General features: G+C 42.9%; 1 protein-coding gene across 4 annotated transcripts; it reads right to left on the bottom strand.

Moving 5' to 3' along the window:
• Nucleotides 1-6: 6 nt before the first annotated feature.
• Nucleotides 7-18,049, bottom strand: LOC116383079 (immunoglobulin-like domain-containing receptor 2). Of its 4 annotated transcripts, XM_031846627.1 has the most exons (11): nucleotides 17,855-18,049; nucleotides 14,070-14,456; nucleotides 11,584-11,703; nucleotides 7,939-7,995; nucleotides 6,040-6,186; nucleotides 5,770-5,928; nucleotides 5,234-5,362; nucleotides 4,466-4,811; nucleotides 3,498-4,233; nucleotides 2,955-2,987; nucleotides 7-2,618 (listed from the first exon to the last, which is right to left on the bottom strand). In XM_031846627.1, exons 1-10 carry the CDS (start codon nucleotides 17,970-17,972, stop codon nucleotides 2,955-2,957), a joined length of 2,232 nt encoding a protein of 743 aa, XP_031702487.1. In that variant the 5' UTR covers nucleotides 17,973-18,049; the 3' UTR covers nucleotides 7-2,618. The 4 variants fall into 4 exon arrangements, with proteins under 4 accessions (XP_031702487.1, XP_031702486.1, XP_031702488.1 ...); XM_031846626.1 differs by lacking the exon at nucleotides 2,955-2,987; XM_031846628.1 differs by lacking the exons at nucleotides 2,955-2,987; nucleotides 7,939-7,995.
• Between the last annotated feature and the right edge of the window lie 4,793 nt (nucleotides 18,050-22,842).

The following is a 22,842-nucleotide window of genomic DNA, read 5'->3' on the forward strand; positions in this document are numbered from 1 at the left end:
ACACACACACACACACACACACACACACACACACACACACACACACAGTTGTCAGTACCAGACAGCAGAAAATCTGTTGGAAGAAAACAAACACTGACGGTAAGACTTTTCTCAAAAAACAACAACATGATGGCAGGAATAATAAAATACTGTTTGGTGTAATGTTAGAACAAAAGATGTAAAAAATCAGCAGGCAAATGTGTGTTCTGCATATGTTTGTGTGACTGTCGATAACGTATGAAGGTGTTGGTTTAGCTGTTGACTCAGCAGTGATAAAAGAAAAGGCTGAATTACAGTTATCAAATCAGAGGCACTTCATCTTATGTACACAGTCACACTGGAAAGCCTAAACAAACATAATCATTTACAAATTACATCGATCATATCACACCACACACAGAAATAGGTCCAGTTTACATATAAAAATGTCTTCATACTGTAGTAAAAAAGAAATCTTGTGACGGGCAAATTACAAAAACATACAACATTTTATCAGGTTTTAGTCCCTTGGAGAAAATAGTTACTTTGTGCAAACTAACATGTTTTAATAGAAGATGAAGAGACTTAACAGAGAGGAGACAAAACAATGTTACTGCTTCATGAATAAGGAACGTAATAATGAAGTAACTACGCTGCAACAAATGTGGGTCATATTGGGTCAGTCTGTAGCATTAGTCCAGACCCTCCGTTTACTACATTGTATGGCATATACTGCATGAATTTCAAAATGATTCCCATTAACTTATCAAATATACTGCTGACTGGCACTCCTACAGTTTGGGGACACACATTTGCGTGTAAAGTAACAGAATAAAGGTGCAGTTTGTAGGAGTTGGCGACACCTAGCGGTGAAGTTACAGATTGCAACATATCTGAAACTTCTCCCGTGTGCCAGGCGTGTTCGAAGAATTATGGTGGCCAACACAAACACCTGTATGGACCGATCTAGAGCCAATGCTTGGTTTGTCCGTTCTGAGCTACCGTAGAAACCTGGCGTCTGGCTCCGTGAAGAGGACACCTTTGTATGTAGATACAAACGGCTCATTCTAAGGTAACAAAAACACAATGATTCTTATTTTCAGGTGATTTATACACTAAAGAAAACATACTGATTACTGAAATATTATATTACATTTCTGCCAATAGATTCCTCTGCTCCTTTAATAGATATTTTGGCCACATGGGGGCAGTAGAAGAAGCTGTAAACACACCTGTTAAAATTAAAAACATTTCAAAAATATATATATATAAAAAAAATCACCTTATACAGTTGTTATGGCGAACGTTTTAGCAAACAGTTGTTGTATTTAGACATCTAGCAGCTACACAGCAACATTCTCATGGAGTTGGGTTTGTGTTGAATTTCACTCTCCATTTAGCTCTGTTTGTCTCCCAACAAGTATCTGGTTCTCCAGCTGCTAAATGCTCCGCTATGTTCACCGGCTACTCTCAGTGTCCGTCTGCTGTTTTGGTGCTGGGCAGGTAATGTACAATGGGTTTTTCAGAGCAACAACTAAAAACAGCTGCAGTTGGAGACGGGTTGAAGCAAAACATTAAAGTTGCCCACCATCAAAGCTAGCATATGGCTTGACCGTGTCATTGTGCTACATTTTGGCCAAATTGTTGCAGGAATAGTCAGTAGGGGTGTCTATAATGTCAATTCTTGGGTATTCAAAATTGACAATTGAATTTTTCTGCAGTGGTTCCAGTAATATTTGTTCTAAAAGTGTACTGAAGTAGCATATCACGTGACACGGTTCAGCCATGTTTGAGTCAATAATTAAGAGAATATTTGCAGCCTATTCAATTCGAAAGAGCAACGGCCAATGAAGAGACTCCAGCACTCGACCGACCGATGACTTCCTCATTAAGTCAGTGAGTCGGGGACAGAGTTGCATGTTCATAGGGCTTCTGCTCAATGCAGCTGTAAGAGTCCTTTTCCATGGTGTGTTTGCATTATTTTGTCCATCCCCTCTGTAGATAAACATCATATCACTACTCCCAGCTTTAGTTAACATTCAAATCAAATTTGGGAAAGCTGTCTGAATTAGGCACTTTAGTCCCTGAATGTGCTGCTGAACGACACAGAGTGTGTTTTGTTATCCAGCTGAAGCTACAGTATGTCCTCTACAATAATGCTGTTGTCATATACCTCCTTTTCTGCAACTGTGCTTATTTAAAGCAGATATCTCATCAAGTGGAAATGAATGCACTCATTGTGCTGGAAGCATAAACTAGTCTTTTCTAAAGGGACGAGAGGAGATGAACAGCGTCCTGCTAGGGGGAGGGGGGGAGTCCAGGTCATAGCCTGCACTAGTTCAGTGTTAGTCCAGCTGAGATATATATATGAGGCAGCCGGTGACAGAAACCGAACAGCGATGACTTCATCACTCGGCGACGTCACAGGCAGAAACCCCGGTGTCAGTCTCAATAGTAAGAGTGTCTCTGTTGTCCACTTCTTCATTCATCCGTGCTGATTCAGCTTTCCTGCACAGTCAATTGCATGTATTTGCAATAAAAGTAATTTTTGACATGCAGCTCCTGTAGAGCGTAAGTGCTCAGTCTGTGAGGCTTTCAGTCCGTCAGACGATGAGGGAGTCCCGGCTGAGAAGAGTGCTCTGGTGAGGAAACAAAAATTAAATTGATTATCACAACGACAGAGAGTTTACACGCCAATATGAACACGTCTTTTTCAGTAGAATGAGAGAGTTAAGAGATAGTAAACATTAGCCAAACACGGTTATTATGATGAACCTGGGACAAATTGCATTTCAACAGTTTTTTCGAATTATTTGAAGATTTGATTGGAACCCCTGAAAGACGGCTCTGGTCAATTCATTTACGTTGTACAAGTCTTTGATGTTGAAAAGCGTTTTGACCCAGGTTTGTGAGGGAGGAGACAACCAGTTAAGATTGTTATTGAGAGTAGTTGGATACAGAACAGAGTATTCTACCTAGTTTTCACTGTAGTAGCGTCTGAACCTGACCTGTCAAAGGCACAACAACAACACTTATTGGAGGCCTACAAACCTTTTGAAGAGTTTCTCAGAGCTGGGACCCCGTGTGGGGAAGACAACATGATGACATGAGTTTGACACACTCATACTAGATAAAGTAAATGTTACAGGTTTTAAATATGTGAACTTTTCTGCATATAGTTCCAAAACAATCAAAAAGTTCTACCCCCGATGCCGGGAACTAAATGCAATCCCTGGTTCCTCTCGACAAAATGCTGGTTTAGTTACTGAGTTTCTCAAAAGGTTCTTGGGCCTCGATTTCGGTGGAAATGCCCCAAAACTCCCTTAGAAGCAAGGAAATACAACATTGAGTGTTAAACACTTTGCCGTTAGCCCAGTGTTAACGTTTTCATCATTTACACAACAATAGCTAATTTTCAAAAACTAGAAAAGATGCTACACAAGCTCTAGTCATTGCTGTTGATCTGCAAATTAGCATTACCAACCAACCAATAATTCAAAGGCTTAAATGGAGCTCACCGTTTTGCGGGTCTTGTCTTTGGGCTCCTCTCTGCGACCGGGCAGGGGATGGGCAGGAGGCTGAGAGGAGCGAGCGTTTGCAGGGAGCGGCCGTGGAGATGGCCTGTCAGTCCTGCTTCGCTCCGTGTCTGAGTAAGCAGGCAGTGAGTCGGCCTCGGGCCTGTTACTGGGTGAGTGGCTGCAGTGCCGACTAGATTCCCCGCTGCTCTTCTTCGAGCTGCCCTTCGAGGGCGTGTCTGAATCCTCCTCGCTCCGGGCCCCGCTCTTCCCCTGGCTGACCCCTCGCAACTTAGCCTTGCGATCCAGCAGGCTGTTCAGGAAGGTGCCGTCGTAGTCCTTCTCTTGAGAAGAAGTTGATGGTGGACTGATTCTGGGAGGAGGGGGAGCGGGGCGCTCGCTGTCCCAAGTGCCCCTCCTCTTTTTGGGTGACTGAAGTGGGCTTATGTTGTGTCCGCTTTTCTTGTTCCGTCTGGGATGATCTTCGTGGTCGCTGTCGTCTCCGAGCTCATTCTCATCCGTGTGATAATACTGAGGCGGGCCATTGCGGTAGGATGGGTATCGACTGAACTCCCGAAGCTCCATCTCATAGTCTCCCCTCTCCTCTTCCCTTTTCCCTTCCCCTCTGCCTCCCCTCTGCTTGTAGGAAGCAGCAAACTCCTCCAGCTCATCCAGTGAGCAGGTTCGTCCGGCAGTACGGTACGTCTTTCTATGCAGATGTTCTGAACGAGGGTTCCACCTGTGAAACACAACCCGAGGCCGAGAGAGGACCAACAGGGAGAGACATGGGAAACGGATGCAAGAGAAGGTCAACAGGTTTCTGAGTATTGTGTCTATTTAAATGTTGAAATGCAGTCACTGCTTGAGTAAATGGGTTACAGTTGGATTTCTCCAGTTAGTTGATTGCTTAAACGTCATGTACTGTATATAAGACATCAGTTTTCTGTTATCAGTAAACAGAGTATCTGTACCTGTTGTGGTTTTCCTCCTCGCTGTGATTCTGTTGCCGTTGATTTCGGCCAGGCCTGCGCGACTGCGAGAAGGACGGAGGTTCGTCGCTGTTCCGCCGCGGAGGAAGATCCTCGTCCTGGCAGCGGCGGGGCTCTGAGTCGGATTCATCGCGATATCGTTGGGGTGAAGGGGGATTGTCGCGGTAACGCTGCGGCTCTGGGCTGCGGTTTTCGCGGTATCGTTGGGGCTCGGGCGGAGGGTCGTGGTCAGGGATGGCAGGCAGAGCTTTCTTCTGGACGTTCCGGTATGTTTGGCGGAAGCCGTTATCTCTCTCGTGGAGGGAGCTCAGCTCGGACAGGCTACAGGCTGGACAGGTCCAAATGAGGGCATGGTTAGATGAAGAAGAACAACTGAACAGGCAAACAAATAAACTGAGAATCCCTCTTTATGGAAGCACAGAATTTGAGAGAAACAAATACAAAAACAAAGACATTACAGAAGAAGAAAGTCAGAGTCGAGGTCTGCAAGCGATTACACGGTGTTGGTGGGAGAATTATGAAAACATATTATTTCAGGTAAGCCATGCACACCTGCTACTACGCACATCTCAACTACAGGAAATTCAGAGCGCAGAATGCTGGTGCAGAGATGCAGAGAGACATGCCAAGGCAAGCTCAAGGGAACAAAAGGGAACAAAAAGCCAAAAAGACGCATGCATCAACATGCTATAGAAGATGCTGACAGCATTTTCAGAGAGTGAATCCACAGGATGGGTTTGTGTAGCTTACACTGGGGGCTCATGGACCTGGCAGGGTTGAAGTGAGCCAGTTGTTTCTCTACATACTGAAGCACCCTGAGAGAGTCCTGATCCTGAGGCGAAGGCACGCGGTAGGGAACCCCTACAGCATGCATCGCCACTGGAGATACACACTTGAGCCATCAGCATGGATAACTTCTGTTTGACTGTGCGTGTTTGTTCATTGTGGATTGAGGACCACACTCGTGCTTTTGCTTTTGTTCTATAGTATTCAATTACTATTGCTTCTGTGCAAAATTACAGAATAACACAGATAACACAAAGTCACACGAGAAAACAAATTCAACATTCAATATTCACATATAGAGAAAATAAAACTGAAAGAAACAATTCCTCATAAAACCTATTTTTAATGCAGTCTGATACGAAGGCAGCGTTTTCAAATGAAGTTTATCTTGTAGATTATTCAACTCCCAGCAAATATTTTCAATTTCAGAATAAACTCTGGGATAATTAATGAGGTAAAAGAACAAACAAACACTGATAATATCTTAGGTAAGACCTCACCTGCTGTGAGTAGGCTTCCATCCGAAGGGGGGACGGAAGACATCTTGTCCACCAGAGAAGGGGGAGCGATGGGGACCATCGTGGGGACACCAGTGACAAAGTATGGAGGGTAGGCAGGTGTCGAGGTGCCCGTCTTTATACCTTTACCTGCCTCGTATACTGCAAAAGCAACAGGCGACACCCATTCAGACTCAGAAAAACATACTTCGTTCAAACAGTGTCAGTACTGTCAGGTCACTTTTGCACCTCTGTGTGTGTGTTTATACTCACGGTGTCTTGGGCAGCAGCATGTGTCAGGGCAGCACCAGCAGCTGACGTAGCAGCAGCAGGAGTGAGGACAACACTGACACCAACAAACCCCAACCAACAGCAGGAATAAGACACTGCCCAGTGCCACGGCCGACACGAACACCCACTCTGCAAGTACACACAACCCAGAATCCTGCATTCAAGCTCACATCGACAGAGGAACAGTTTCATTTGATCAGACCACTGTGTACTCACTTCCAATGACGTGGGACTGGTGTACAAGCTGTGGGGGTTCACTTTAAATCTGTCTGTAAATTAGCAGTATACTTCCTGCTTTCCCTCTGTACCGGCTCCATGTTTACACTGACTGAACCCAATTAATTGCACACTGTATACTATTTTAACCTTATTTTGAGAATGTCTCATCGTTACATTTCTAAAGAAAAAAAGATGCCAATGCCAAAATGTAAAACTACAATAGATTTCCTGATACACTTTTATTGTTGTTTTGCTTGAGAATTAAATAGATTAATCACAATGAAAACAACAACAACAACAACAACACAACACAAAAGAAATGCAAAAAGCTAGTGGCCAACACAGTGAGGAATCCTTCCTGTAGAGCTACGGGACATCTTAAGGGAGAAGCAGCTGGATTGTTGAAAAATGTGTCTTCTATTATTGGAAGTTTTTATTTACTTTTTCTTGTTTTCCAGGAAGTAAAAGTTTTTTAACAAATCAGAAAACAGTCAATCTTAACCAGAATATGAGTTCCCACTTAAAGTAAGATGATTTTACACACAGTGCTTGAGTATTGGAGCGCTGAAGTGAGTGATACAGCAAGTAGCACAGATAAACTACATGTATCTGTCTATACAGACAAAGCAAAGGAAAGGGAAGGAGAGGGCAGATAAGGAAATCTTTAACAATGTAAAACCAAGGACGACATTGTCTCTATAAACACACATACACACACACACGCATGCACACACACGCACACACACACACACACACACACACACACACACACACACACAGGAAACCAGATTTTTCTAACAGGAAGGAAAGGCACGGTTTATACCGCTCTGGAAGATACTGAAGATTTTGCTGGGACAACAAATTAGCTTGTAATGTGATCTCATTTGCAACTATTATGACCCCTACACACACACACACACACACACACACACACACACACACACACACACACACACACACGTCTTAGAGCACTGTGGGAGTCGATGTGGACAACAGCGCATACTAATGCAACACTAAGACCAGAGATAAGCTTGCACTAACCATTCTGGCTGACTGACTCATACCATGTTAATTTGGGAGTTACTTGCACACAATTCATGCATCGTTTCCCCACAAACTCTGTGATAATGAAATGTGTATTACAGGAATTTGACGTGACATAAACAAACCTCCCTCCCTCTTGATCACTGCGGGGTTGTTTTTTACTGGGTGGTGTCCAAATGATGTGGGATGACACCCGAACCACAACCATAAATAACTTTAATGATCATAATAGCTGTTTTCAAGCACAGCTCATCGTAGTGGGAGCGACGGCTGGCTCATTATCTGACGGGTGTGGAACTGACCGTTGGGTCAAAAACGGCTGTGAAGTCTGTCAAATCCTTCTCGTAGCTGAATAATAAACACCTGTTGCATTATTAACTAACTTGAGAGGGGAACAGGTTAGATAGTATCAGAGCTGTTAGCATAGGAACCATTTAACATGGTGGAAAAATGTTATTGGCCTCCATCTTATCAGATCAAGTCTCCTTCTACATTTCTTATACCGTGTGCAAAAAGCCATCCCAAAAGCCTGCACCACCACCCAAAATGGTTCCTACAGCCAGGGTTAGAGCAGTTAGTAGGGTTAGCATGAATGGAAGGAACACATTATGCCCCTACCTGGCATAATCTTCAAGTCAAAGTCTGGCAGCAGATCTTCAGGCACGCCTGAGAAACCTGGAGAGAGACAGAGCAGAGGTGACAACAGGAGAGGAGAGGAGAGGAGGAGGAGGAGGAGGAGGAGGAGAGAGGGAATGAGTGATATAAATGACTGATTCAAAGAAAGTTGTTGCAGGAGCAGCATGCATGAGGAGAGAAGCGAGACAAAAACCAGAGGGACATCCAGAGAAAGATAAAGAGAGGACAACAGCAGCATGCACCAGAGGACACTCTGGTCTTGTTCCAGAAAGTCTGCAGACAGAGAAACTGATAAGCAGGTCGACCATCTGGTTCATGAACCTGTGAGGTAATCTGAGGTCTGGTGAGAAGACAGACTGGAACAGCAATCATCCTCGTGAAGATACCATGACAAGTAGGCAGGAGCTGTGAGTAATGTTACATGCAGAGCTGCAAAAAGCACAGGTGGGAACATTCCTCACGTCCAGAGCCAGCAAACAGACCGCAGAGAAACCTTTTGTTCCTGAAACCTTTTCCCTGACTTGAAGAGAGGGTCGTGGCTCCGTGATGAGATCTGGAGCACCTTAAGGTCATTCATTCGCTCCCTTACAAAGATCCCTACTTTGACAAACCAAACCCGCTGATCAACTCAAGAAAGTTGCTGTAGACAGCTGGAGTTGCACGCCACCTCCATATTAGCTTATACAACTAAATGTGTTTTTTCATCATACTAGTTTTCTGTCAGTATTGTGTTTAATTACTGATATTTACTACAGGAATGAATACTTACATTTAAACACTAAGTGATTCTAAAGATTAAAAACATCCGTTTTATAGAGGGCTATGTGTGGGACTCTTGGCTCACATTGACGACAAAACTCATATTTCCAATATATCTCATAAAATGTCAAACTATTTATTTAACTACAGCTCCAATGAGGCTTTGATAGGGAGACCATGGCAAAGATTTTTATATTTCAATGTTTGACTGCATAGTTATTCATTTGGAAATAAAATTGACATAATAAACTGAAGTTTTTAAAATCTCTGACAGTGTACGTCATGACCTGCTGAGGCCGATGTATTGGCTTTCTATCTATATTGTGAGATTGACTGACTTCTACACGTAAATACTTGTTTCAAATGAACACATTTTTAAATATCCTTAAAAAAACATCACCACCTGTTGTTGTTCCTGGTACTTGCTGGTGTTTTGTCTTTCTCCTTTAGTTTTTTTGTATTTTAACACATGCTTTATGGGACTCCACACAAGGTCGGTCAGCAGAAGTCTGAATGACCGTGTCACAAGCTGGTGCAAAAATGTGTTCTGCTTTGGGTGCATCGGTCCATGAGAGCGGTGCGCGTCGTAAGTTGAAGCTTTGTGAACAAAAGCCAGAGATTAAGCGTGATGTGAGCAGATACGGGTGCTTTACTGTTGATGGTGTGATCGGGGCAGAGAGGAGGAAAGGGGTGCCGAGCAGGAGAAAGGAAGGACTCCAGAGCAGGCTGGACTGTCTTGGCCTCACTCTGGCTGACAGTGCACATACCTCTCTTAGTATCTTTCTGGAAGGCTAAATGTGTTCTTTGCTGGATTTGAAAACAGAAAGAAACCCTCTTAAGTTTAATGAGAAGCAGCTGAAGTTTGCATTATGTGCATTTAAAAGCACCTCAAATTTTTGAATCTGTTGTTTTTTTACTGGCAGCTCAGTTGTGAAGTTCCCACTCACACGCAAATTTGACTGCAGGCTGATGATTCACCAAGGTTTACTTTCAAACACTTTGGGTTTGCTTGTTTTTCCATGTGTTTATCCACACGGGAGGTATTTATACACTTATACTCCTCCTATGGGAATACACTGTAAAGGGAAGGTGAGCCTACTTGCTGAGAGTTTTATAGAGACGCTGTATATTAAAAAACACACACCACGCACACACATGCAGATGCAGAAACCAAATCATAGGTAAGTTTCCGTAATTGTTCAAAGCAACACTACAAACAGGTCGTGTCCAGCTTACACATGACTTGTGACCCATTTATTGTTCATAAGCTTTGGAACAGGGCTCAGGAGTTTGTCCACCAGAGAGGACTAACAAGTTCATATCTTGGTATCGTATCTTTATCAAAATATTTTCTAAATTAACAACAAATATCAGGAATCTGCATCAAGATTGTTTGTGTTTCTGTTAAAAAGATTCCTATCGGAAGATATATTGCTAATTATGTTTTTAAGCTCCCATATATTGTTATGGGCCTCTTAAGTCCAGTACCTGTTGGGCTATAGGTTGGATACAATGATACTTGAATGCTTTAAAAGGTTTTGGGGAATATTCGTCCACTTAACACCATGCATGAAAAGGTTCAATCTTTTATCGAGGAACACTTTGCACGTGGTACATTTCCTGCCTCGTGCACATTTCAATGTTTTGTCAAAGTTTTGATTCATTAGCAAATAGCTTCAGAGCCACGAAAAAGGTCAATGGGAGTAAAAAGGGAGTTGTCAGTCAATCAGCCGAGTGTCTCACTTGGTGTCACCCTCCATCTTTTGTATCACTGTGTTCTGCTGTCCCTCCTCCACGTCATTAAATCTTTCCTCCCTTCTTTGCTGTGAAGCCATTCTCTAAAAAAAAAAAAAAAAAAGACAAAAGACGCCCGAGCCAGTCGCGGTGGCCCCAACTGTTGTTATGGAAACACAAGTGCCTCACATGCCATATTAGCTACACCAAGACCAGGAAATACAACATCTCAGCTCTGTGGAAGATTTAGAGTCTCTGGGTTCAGGTTAAAGACTGCAAAGGGCATCCGGGAAAATCACGTCATCTTCATTTGCCGGTAGCATTATCTGTCACATAGTATCCTACCAGGACCCAACATTTCACAGAATGGGCTCAAGTCTTTGCAAACTGTAAAAGCTTATCGTCGAGTACTTATGTGTGTATTTCTGTGTGTGTGTGTGTGTGTGTCTTGTGTGCATACACATAAGTCTCTGTGTGCCAGCCAAACAAAAGTTCAGCCTCAGAGTGAATTGGAGCAGCAAGAGCCACATCGCTTCTCAGCCGTTGCTCTGGGAACATTTGTAACCGAACGTAGACGAGTACACCGTCACTGTACAGATACTTCTACACACACACCTGCATACACAAATACACACACAAACACAGGATTAAGTGGCGTGTCAAAGACTCAGTACAAGCGATAACTGTCCTGCAGTCACAACGTTTAATAAAAACGTTGTGTATACGCTGACATACAGTATGAGGGAATGCAGTTGCTGTGGTCACAGATTAACAGACTCCCCTAGAAGTGCCACCGTTTGTCGTAAATCAGCTCATTAATGAGCCTGTATTGTGCCGTCGGTGATGAATAGGTCGGCTTTTTAAAGGCGGTGTTATGTAACAGCAGAATTCAATTTTTTGTGTCCATGATTTAATTACATGCAAAGGATTGGACATGAGTTGGGATGGGACACCACTAGAGTCAATGACTTAATAACACATTGTTTCATTCAGTCTGCTCACACCGGTCCTGGAAACACATTTTAATGGATGTCAATGAGACATAAAGGCAATATTCACGGAGAGGTGTGGCCAAGTTCTTACCAAGCTGAAACCCTTCACAACAGGCATGCTGGGAAAGTAGTGGCAGCTTACCAAGAACCAGCAGCTCCACGGAGGCTTCGCTCCGACCCTCTAAATCATCCGATATCACCACTTTGCAGATGTAGACTCCACTGTCTCCCCACTGGACCTCTCCCATGCGCAGGTCTGCCTCTGAGAGAAAAGGGAAGAGGTTAAAGATGTGCAACAAAGTCCTCCTAAATGCATATTTAATCCACGTCTTTGGCCCAAACATTTCTTTGATGATAAATGAAGTTCAACCGGACCTCATTTTCAGCTACAAGTTGTGACCATTAATTAGCCTGCCACTCAAAGCTGTTTCCCTCTTCTCAACCGACTGATCTTTATTGGATCTTTTTAGTTTTTAGGTATTTATACTCTTAGCAACTTTAGAAAGTGGAACACAAAAGGTCGGTTCACTGAGAAGTTTAATTAAAGAGCCAAACTGATACTCGATTCAGATTAAAATGCTTAAACCTCAACCCCTCAATTCATAATTCATGTGGCAACCCACATGATTGCGGAACATCTCATTCCAAAACCAGAAGCATTAATCTGCTGCTATGAAACTCCCTTCACTCTTCCAGAAACACTTTCCACAAGGCTTTGGAAGCTGTGAGCTGGGATTTGCTCCCTCTCAGCCACTAGAGCATCGGCAGCATCCAACTCTGATTTCAGGTGGTCCGGTCTGGCTCACAGCCGGCGGTGCTATTCCTCCCAGAGGGGCGGGACGGGGTTGAGGTCAGGGATCTGTGCAGGCCAGTCAAGTTCAGAAAACCAGACTAGCCTGAACACTAAAAAACAATGGTGCCCGCATACCTTTGGCCAGATAGTATGTATTTATGACAGCTTACGATAATGCATGAAACTACAATTCATTTCTCATGTTTTTCTCATTGTGGAAGGGACATTTTCAAAGAAACGTTATTCCATGTCACTCAAAAAACAATACAAATATATTTTGGGCCGAGCATCCCACAAAGAAGACAATACCGGAAATACCGCTGACTGTATTGTGAGGGGGTCAGACATGTAAAACAGCAGACAGGAAACAGGGTTGTATAGTTCCCTTCCTTTTCCTGTTAGCTAAGGAAGGGGGAGGAGAGACAAGCTGACCAGACCTCACCACTGTGACTGGAAGTGCAAGTCAGTGTGTTGGTTTGACTGTGTTAGCCATGTGATTAACAGAACACCCGCTGCCCAGTGCATGCTGGGACAGACTCCTTGTGATGCTGAATAGGATTACATGAGCCTGGATGAACGGGCATCTCTAAAAGGCAACAATCTCAAAGCGTTCACTTTTCTTTTTGTTTTACAACATCGCTGTGCCGACCTGTTTCAGGACAGGAGGCTGAGCGGGACAGAGAAAGAGAAAAGATAAAGAGTGTGTGTGGAGGGTCTGATGTGCAAAGATCTACAGAGTGAAAATGAAAGCGGGCCATTGAAGTACATCAGAGGGAAGGAGAGGGAGGTCGGGATGAATGAGAGGACAGCGTGAAAACCATCTCTTTTGTCCGTGTTGTTCCTGGCTGGTGAAGAGAAGGTCGATTCTTCAACCAGAGTAAGAGCTCCATAAATCTGAGGCCTGCAAACAAGGCTACCTCTCTGTGTTCAACAAGAAGCACACACACACGCACACACACGCACACACACATGCGAACATGCACAGCAGTGTCCCTTAGATGATCCTTAAATATCATGATGGTGAGAGGGTAAGAGAATGTAGAGCTGAGGACAGGGGGGATGGCATGAGCATGAATAACGGTTGTTGATCTGTCATAAACTGGTGCAATATTGTTTAAACCACTGTCTTTATTATAAATAGAATTTAAAAATATAGATAAGTACTGAGCATTTGCAAAATAAACATTATTTTTCACAGGTAGATAAACTCTGTAATGGTTTAAATTAGGTCAAACATATTTTCAGGTGTTTTTGTACTTTTTGTGTATATATCTGCAATGGTAGCCTACTGTGGAAGCTAATTTAGATTAATTTTTCTGACCGATAGCCATCCCCATCACTAACCATTAACTGATAACACTAGTGCCCTGTATGCAGGGCTGCTGTGGTTGAATTGCCAAACAAGTTTCCCAGCTCACAAGTGAATTTGGAAAAACGTTGGCACTTTTTCTTCTCTCAGAATCGACCTGATCAACTGTACCAGAGAGGCTGCTTTCTTTAACCAAACCTTTAAACGAAAACTAAGAAAGTGCTTTTGAGTGTGTGTTAAAGCGCTGCTTTCTTTTTATACGTGTCTCTTCTTTGCTTAATTCTATTTGTGTATTTTACAACATTTTTCATGAGCGGCAATCTGTTTCACGTCTTGACGTAAAAATAATTCTCCAGCACAAGTTGCACACTGCCAGCGGATGAAGTCAAATTCCATCTAAAGCTGGTGAGCTGAAGTTCTGCCTTTGGCCTCACAGCTGCTGTGTGATTTGAAAAGAAGATCATTTTCACCATGAGCATCAGAGACACAGAACCAGAGATGAAGGCTAGTACCACATGAGTCTTACTGTTGATGATGGAGATGTCTCTGCTCTTGTAGTACTCTGACAGCGTGATTGAGGATCCAGAGATGGAGGCCACGGTTCGGACCGTCCGGCTGCTGTCGGCGCAGTCCAGGTAGCTCGCCGTCATCCCCGTCTCGTAGCCTCCGGCGGCTCCTCTGGTTCCGCCCATCAGCCCACCGCCTCCCTGGCCTCCGCTCAGGCTGTCGGGGAAGTTGAATGAATCCCGCGTGCGGTCCCGACAGTACGACTTGTAGACCCACTGCACCACGGGCGTCTGGGTGGACACGCTGTTGTACTGGCACGGCAGAACCACGGACTGGAACAGCACGGCATACTTCTTCTCATCTCTCACAAACACATTGACCCCCGAGCAACGGGGAGGGAGGACGCCTGTGGGAGGACGAGGACATAATGAAGAAGGATCAGTAAAGTGTGAAAGAAAAACAAGTCCAGATGATGAATCGTTACTTTCACTTCGTTAAAAGTCATACTGAATGATTGCAAACAGGATCTGTGAATAGCTCATTTGACATATTTTTAATGGTACCAGTTTGCTGTTGGGGGCGGCGCAGTGTCAGACTTTGAAAACTGCTGGCTTACACAAACACTCAACAGATCTGGCAGCCAAAACAGGTTTAAGTAGTGACTGGGAGTGTGTAATGAAGGGGATTTAAGGACGACTACAGCACACAGCAGCACACAATGATTCAGATGCTTAAGATGTTTAAGGAGACACCTGTTCCTGTTCGCCCACTTTAAAAATATCAGACAAATAACACGCTCCCCTCATTGCATCACGGAGTATTTTAGGATGATCACTCTTTTTTTTTTTTTTTCGTTCAGCCAGAATGAAATGAATCATTGTGCAGTTTGGCAAGTTAAGTATAAGATCAGAAAACGAGGAGAGGTCCTTTGAGTTGCTTCTGCTCGGTGAAATCCGACTGTGAGGTGAGTTGACTCTGGGTCACATGATGACCAGGAGCTCCAACTCGGTAGTTCAACAGCAACACACACTAGAGGGGTGACCAAGTGACCACCCCCCACAACACACACACACACACACCCAGAAACATCTGTGTGTGTCTCGCAGGCTGAGCAGTGGGAGGTGAGACTGAGCTGGACCAGTGAACAGGGATGAGCTGCTTCACTTAATCCAGACCAGGCCTGTTGAAAGACTTTTGTTTTATTTCTACTAACTACACACCCTCCCCCTGTTTTTAAAGAACTGATGCATTTCATCAGAAAACACCAACAGGCTACATCAAGCACAGTGTTACGTTTACCGAGACGACTTGTTCTTGGCTTTCTACAGACTTTCACACACCGACACCTTTTCTATTAAAACCATCACAGGCCCAAACAGAGTTTCTAGCTGGTGCCCAAATGATTTGCCCATTGATCTATTAGTTGATCAACAGAAAATGAATCAACAACAACTTATAACTGACAACTGATTGATCATTAAAGTAATTTACAAAGCAAAAATACCAAACACAGCTGGTTCTACCTTCTCAGATGTGAGAATCTGGTGCTTTTCTCTGTTTTGACTTCATTAATTATTATCATTATTGATTATATTGCATACAACAACTCAATAATGAAAATAGTCATAAGTTGCAGCCCTTTTAACAAAAACTGAACATTTCTACGCGTGTCTTTTTATGAGTAAGATCAACGGTAACCTCTAAGTTCTTATACCCAAAGCAATCTCATTGACAGTAAAATACAAAACCCAGGTCATTACAACTAAACACCATGAACACGCAGTTCTCAAAGGGGAAAAACGTCAAAGAGCAACTAATAAAACACGAGTCAGACGTTAAAGCAAATCAGACAGACCATGAATCTCCCCTTCCAGATGTTTGCTGATTCAGCTACTCTGAGGTCAGTTTACAAAGACATTTTAAAAACTGTCAAGTTTGATGCTTAAATATTTAAAGCCTCTTGATACTTTCGTTCACACCTTGCCTGATAGTTTGTTGTTTTATTCTTCTTACCAGTGAATAATGGTATCTGTAAGTGCGTGTGTATCTAAAGTTGGTTTCACAGTAAAAGCTTGGCTGGAGTTTTGTGGATTTAGGGGGGGAAAAATAAGCAATTCTGACCAAGACGAATCAAACTGACTCGAACATAAATTCCTCAAGGATTTTGTTTCTCTGACTTCTGAGAAGTGGAACAAAAAATAAGGCCAGGAGGTTGGTCTTCCTGGGATCACAGGCTGAGGGGGCGATCCAGCCTTTATTAGTTTTCAGAGGAAGCCACCTCCAGAGGAGAACATGAAGGCAGGAGGAGGAGGGCTAAAACAGCCACTGCTGTCATATTGGACAGTGGACTTTTGCTGAGAATGCTTGAGACTTGAGTGTATTAAAGTATTGATTTGTCTGAATTCACGTGGGGAGAATAACTTCTTTAAACTTGTTACAGAGAGGAATCTGCATGCATGCTGTTTCACTGATTTGTCATTACACGGTCCTTTTAATGGAGATAAACATGTAATGTGCCTTTAAGAAAGCATTGCACGTAGTCCTACTACAGTGCTAAAAGACACTCATCATCATACTCACAACAATGAGCCCATATGCGTAGTCTTCCTTCATTGAGCTTCTGTAGTACTAACTGTAGCTACTGCACCTGTTGTATTTGTATCTTGTATTTAGTTATTATATATATTATATATATATATGTATAAATCGTCTTGTTTTGTCTGTACGTTTTAGCCATTTTGTGTAAAAAAACGCTCCTGGATGATTAATCATTAGCAACATTTTTGCTGATTCGTTGTTGACTAGTATGTTATTCAACGAGTAGGAAGCCACATTATTGATTGTTTTTTCACATACACTGTATTTATGCACCTGTGTATTTTTACTTGTCTGTATTTTGTTCCAACCACTCTTGTGCTGCTGTAAGGACATTTCTCATCAAGGTGTTACATTTTTACTGTTTCATGATTTTTCTAGAGCAACAAAGATGAATCAATTAGTTGTAAACTATTAAATCAATCACCAACTATTCTAATAATTGAGTAATTGGCTTGAGTAATTATTTTAGAAAAAAAAACTTATACTAACTAATAATAACTTAATATTGTGAATATTTTCTGGTTTCTTTAACGTTACTCCTCTATAACGGTAATCTGAGACGTGGACACAACTCATCTTGGGCTTTGGGACACACTGATCAACATTTTTCACCATTTTCAAACTATTTTTGGACCAAACAATCAATTAGGATTTATCGAAAATAATAATCAACAATAAAAAAGAATCGTTAGTTGCATCCCTACATTTTCCTTACATGTTTTTAAGGTCTTTTGTTAGACTAAATGAAGTGGTAACCTGTCATTTCTCTGAGAGGCCTAATTATCTAAATCATGAGTTAAATCTGTCAGAAGTTGGACCTCCTAATCCACGAGCCCCAAAGCTTCTGGTCGGATCATCCACACATGACTGACCGCAGCACTACGAGCACAGAGGACCACAAAGCACCGCGCTATATTAACGCACTTTAATACTTCCCTGCGTAAAACATTGCAGCGTGTGCATAATATACATGTTCTTCATGTGCCAAGGAAGGAAAACTGAAGTTTGGCTTATAAAATGTAATTAATATGGGAAAAAGTTAAGTCTAAAAGCTTCATTATTTCTGCACATGTTCAATCAGTGTAGTTAGCGTCGTTAAAGTGACGCTATCTCAGTGGTTACTCCAAACTTAAATCTGAGTTAAACAACCTGTTACACCACTTTGCACCGAGGTGGTTCAATCTTTCCCTGCTCGTCTTCTCTTACCTGACACACAGACGATGAAAATCCACCACTTCGGAACCAAAAACATTTTCCAACTCCTGTAGGTGAATTTAATTAAAGTTTTCTGATGAACTTCGTCTTCTTTTGTCTGTCGTTTCATCCCTGGACGATGTTTCAAACTCACAACATTTAACTGGCAGATAACGGGACTCCGGCGCGAGGGGCAGTGGCTGTGGGACCAGGACCAGCGTCAAGCTTGTCAGAATAAAACTCACGACTTCCTGCAACGGTTTCCAGAATAACAGCAACTTCCGCTGGCAAAGGCGAGCCGGCGTCTCACAGCTAACGGTGCTGACAGCGCCTACAGTGCAACCAGTAGTAATGTGCTGACAGAGGTAACAGTGTTTGCCTGGGGGGGAGGGGGACTACTCTACTCTGCGACAACGCAGAAAACAAATAAAGTGCGGTTCTACTAGTGTGTTCAAGGCTCTGTATTTCATTAAGAGATTCAGCCTTTCAATGGCTTTATGAATAAAAGACTATTTTAGTCATAAGGCAACTGCAAGCACCCAAAAAGTAAACATTATTTAAAACAAAAAGTTAGAGTTGGTACATGGTAACAATCCAAATTGAAAAAGCAATATCCCTCTTATAACCTGACTAAAATCTGTGTTGTGAACTTAATGTGTGAAGTCAGCTACTTATTTATCATTCAAAGCCTGTCTTCTTATTGTTGCATTGACTTTTTCATTTGTAAAGCCTTCTATTATTCATGTTTTACTGCCCAAAAGAAGACCAAGACCTCCATGCAGGAGTTGCACTGGGAAAGCCTTTGAGGACTGAAATGGTCAGATCACCCAAAAACATGTTTTCTCACACACCTCAAATTTTGGTATCTAGTCCTGCATATAGTTTTTATTTGATGTGCCTGGCCAAGTAAAACTAAAACTATGCATGGCTATAGTACCAAGAGGGCAAATGGAGAGAACACTTTTCTTTGGAATTCTGGTGACCTGGCCCTCGGAATGCAGAATGTGACAGTTGAGTCAGAACACATCATGATGACTCTCTAACTTAATGTGTCACAATTCACCTGTTGAGTACTTGTTGGACACACTGCTGGCTACTTGTTGGACACACTGTTGAATACTTGTTGGACACACTGCTGGCTACTTGTTGGACACACTGTCGAATACTTGTTGGACACACTGCTGGCTACTTGTTGGACACACTGTTGAATACTTGTTGGACACACTGTTGAATACTTGTTGGACACACTGTTGAATACTTGTTGGACACACTGTTGAATACTTGTTGGACACACTGCTGGCATTGATAGAGGACACTTGGTACAGTTATTTTAGAAATACAAAAAGCCAGGTTTTAACCCAGCTACATTGAAGCCACATTGTCAGTAAGGCGCAGCCATTTCTTCAAGATAAGAAAATGGACAAAGAGAGATCAGGAGGACTTTTCTCTCTGCCGAACCTGGGCTCTTCATGGCTCGGCAGGAATTGTCCCTCTGAGGACATTTCTGTTGTAGAAGAGATAAAAGAAGAGATTGAGGAGGAAATAATGGAGGAGTTTCAGGAGAAAGAGGGGGAGGTGGAGGAAGATATTGACGAGGTTCAGGACCACGCAGAGGAGCCTGAGGAAGGTAGTGTGGAGGAGATTCAGGAGCAGCTCTCTGACAGCAGAGGAAACAACAGCTACTGTTCCTTCTGTGAGGTAAGAAATAAGATGAATGACAGATGTTTACACACACATCAAAACAGTGAAAAAGTCAGATAATGCAGCTGACACCTCTGTCTAATTTTGTTCATACATCTCCCCACCTTCAACGCCTAAAGGGACAGTTTGTAGCATTTAGTGGGATCAATTTGAATCAGAAATGGGATATAAAATTGATAACTATGTTTTCATTAGTGTAAAATCAACTGAAACTACGAATCTTTCGCCATCTTGCACCGCCATGTTTCTACAGCAGCTGAGAACGGACAAACCAAACACTCACTCTCTTGTACGTAACCCAAAGGTAAACCTATTTGTCTTTTGCTTGCGAACCTGCGGTAACATGCCGCGGGACATATGCTGCTCCTAGAGTAGTGCTGTTATCATAAGGATGACTTCTGAGCGATGTCGTAATTTTGTTAATTTTCTAAAGCTGCACAGCTGATTGTTCAAGAGGGAACCCTACACTTTTCATATTTAACTAAAAATACTATATAAGCACAACAAACAGCAACAAATTGTTTTATCTCTCACAGGCAGAGGAATCTGAGAGATCTGAGCAATCAGATGGTCGTCATGAAGCCCTGGAGATGGAGAGAAGAGACACAGCTGCTCTTAAAGAGGCATTGAAGAAGGAAAAAAACACTCAAGCTCAATACAAAGCAGCCCTGACGCAGGAGCGGAAAGAAAAAGAGGCTCTAGCAAAGACTCTAAGGAACTGGCAAGCTGAGAAAAACAGCATTCGTGTTGAGGTGGAGTACTTGAAGGCCCAAGTGGCTGATCTCAAGAAGTCACAGAAAGATCAGCAGAGGAGCAAGGCAAAGCTGAAAGACACAAACGGCACAATGACCGCAGAGATCAAAGAGGACAAGAAGTTGATTGAGAAGCTCCAGAAGGATCTGGAGGCGTCTTCTTGTCAGCACGAAAAAGAATCAGCAGAGCGTGATCTGGTGAATTTTGCCAAAATCAAGGCACTGAAAGACCAACTCATTGAGCAGCAGGAGGAAAGTCTGGAAAAAGATACAATTCAATCCCTGCACCTCAACGTACAGAATCTTCAAATCGACATTGAAGCCAAGGACCACATTGTGTCCACACTGCAGGAGAAAGTGAACCAGTGGACCTCAGACCTCAACGAGGAACGAACCAAATACTGTTCACTCCAGAGAGACTATGAGGCTGTGGTCTCCCAGCAGCTGAAGGAAGCAGAAGTACTGGACCATCTGACTCATGAGAACCAACACCTCGCCTCTGAGAACAGATGTCTGCAAGGTGAACTTGAGGCTGCGCTAAATGAGAGGCAGCTTCATCAAAAGCAGCTTCAGGACGACCAAGAAGCTTGCAGCAGATACGAAGAGGCCGTTGAGAAGGAGAAGGCTCGGTTCTCGAGAGCTTTCAAAAAGATCCAGATCCAAGAGAAGGAGCTATCTGAGAAGACTCTGGCTTTGGAGAAGAGCCTGATTGGCGAAAAGGTCTTCAGGTCTTCCCTCAGAAGTGAGAAGAAGCACTTTGATCAGATGATCTTGGAAAAGCAGGCTTCAGTGGAACCTCTAGCAATCCTCTGTAACCAGCTGAGAGACGCGTCTGCAAACTCAGAGCGTCTGATGTATGAGATGCAGACTTTAAGGATGGAGAATGTAGACATCAGGGTGAAATTCCACATCATGGAGACTGAATTTGATAGAACCAGATCAAAACACCACTCTCTCTCTGAGCGCCATGAACAGATGTTGTCAAAGAAAAATGATACCATCTCTGAGAATCAGCTCACCATTGCTAAGCTCCAGTGCGTGGTAGACTGGCTCAAAGCACAGCAGTCAGAGAGCAAGACAAGACAGGCAGAACTTGAAGATGCCTTAAAACAGGACAAGACAACAGTCTCGGAGTTGCAGCAGATCGCATCTGCTCTTGAGAAAGAAAGGGCCAGGTGTGAGAAGCACCGAGTCGAGCTCAAGGAAGCTTTGACCCGGCAGATTGAAACCCTGGAGGAGAAGCAGAAAGTGGCCGTGGCTCTACAGAAAGCCCAGGACGACGTCTGCAGGCTTCAGGGACAACAGCTGGTGGAGTCAAACTTTCAGCTCAGACACATCAGTGACGCTGAGCTCAGGCTCAACCAGCAGAGAACTGCCCTGGGTGAGAGCACAAAGGCTCTGCACCACCTGCAGCGGGAATACACAGATCTAGCGAGGAGACACAGAGACATTAATTCGGACTATCGTGAGCTGCTTAAAACTCACAGCGCCCTCCAAATCAAATATGAGAGGCTCTGCTACGCACAAGGAGACCCACGACCGGACTTCAGCCCACCTCAGTTCACAGTCAAACTGTAATGCTCTGGGTGTATTTCCTCATTCGAGACGAGGGCCTAAGTACAGAGGGTGTTGTGTGATTGTATGCTTGTAAATGTGATTTGTTATACTGGCTATGTAAAAAAAAAAAGTCTTCATTGCAAAGACCGAGACATAATTGTCTTTACAGACAGACCGTGGGCAATTTAACCTCAAGCTGATGGAGTACACCATCTTTTGAATGCGCTCTTTAGTTTTACTTTTTGTGTGTGTAGTACGCTGTAAACATTGCAAGCAATGTCAATCAAATGCATTATTAAAATGTGTAAAAAGTAAATTGTCTTATGCTTCTGATTGGATTCAGCTGTTCCAAACAAAAGTGCAGGGAGAAAATCCCACCAAACTAACATAAGGGTTGAAATAAGGGCATCTGTTTTTTTATAATGTATGTTGTCATTTTATTTTGAAGTCCAAATAACCCCAAATCTGGTAGTAGTTGCTTAGTTGTGTAACTTTACGCAGCAGGGTGGGGAGGCGCCGAGACGCTATATCCAGGACAATGGGTGGTGGTAGTGATGGAGGCGAAGCCATTTTTTTAACAAAACAATTAGTAAAGTAAAAGTTTAAGACGATAATAATTAATAACCTATGGTAGTACTAGTACTAATCAAATATGTTTTGTTTTTACCCCACGTGTAGTATGAATGTAATGTGTGATCTTAAGACAGTTTATTTGTCTGGGATGTGTAAGGTCGCCATCTAGTGTTCAGGATTCATAAAGTTCAAGAAGCTGTTTTGTTCATTTTATTTCATGTTTATTTTTTAAAGCACATTTCACAACACAAATCCCAATGTAAAACTGGTAACATCACCATTGCAGAAATAAAATAGTTGCATTGTACTGTATACTGTCACTGCAGTTCAACAGAAATCTCTCTATAAAATAATAACATAATAAAACATATTTCACAGTGACATGGCATAAGGCGGTTATATACTGTATATGTTCAA

The sequence above is a fragment of the Anarrhichthys ocellatus genome, unplaced genomic scaffold, assembly GCF_004355925.1.
Source record: "Anarrhichthys ocellatus isolate YVR2014 unplaced genomic scaffold, GSC_Weel_1.0 scaffold6, whole genome shotgun sequence".
Lineage (NCBI taxonomy): Eukaryota > Metazoa > Chordata > Actinopteri > Perciformes > Anarhichadidae > Anarrhichthys > Anarrhichthys ocellatus.

Bases quoted from the DNA above. Each gene is read 5' to 3' on its own strand.
- LOC116383079 (XM_031846626.1), bottom strand. From the start codon at position 17,972: ATGAAACGACAGACAAAAGAAGACGAAGTTCATCAGAAAACTTTAATT. The intron at 5,929-6,039 runs GTGAGTATAAAC...TTGCTTTTGCAG, and splicing joins ATGCTGCTGCCCAAGACACC to TATACGAGGCAGGTAAAGGT. The intron at 4,812-5,233 runs GTAAGCTACACA...GGACCTGTCCAG, and splicing joins CAGGTCCATGAGCCCCCAGT to CCTGTAGCCTGTCCGAGCTG.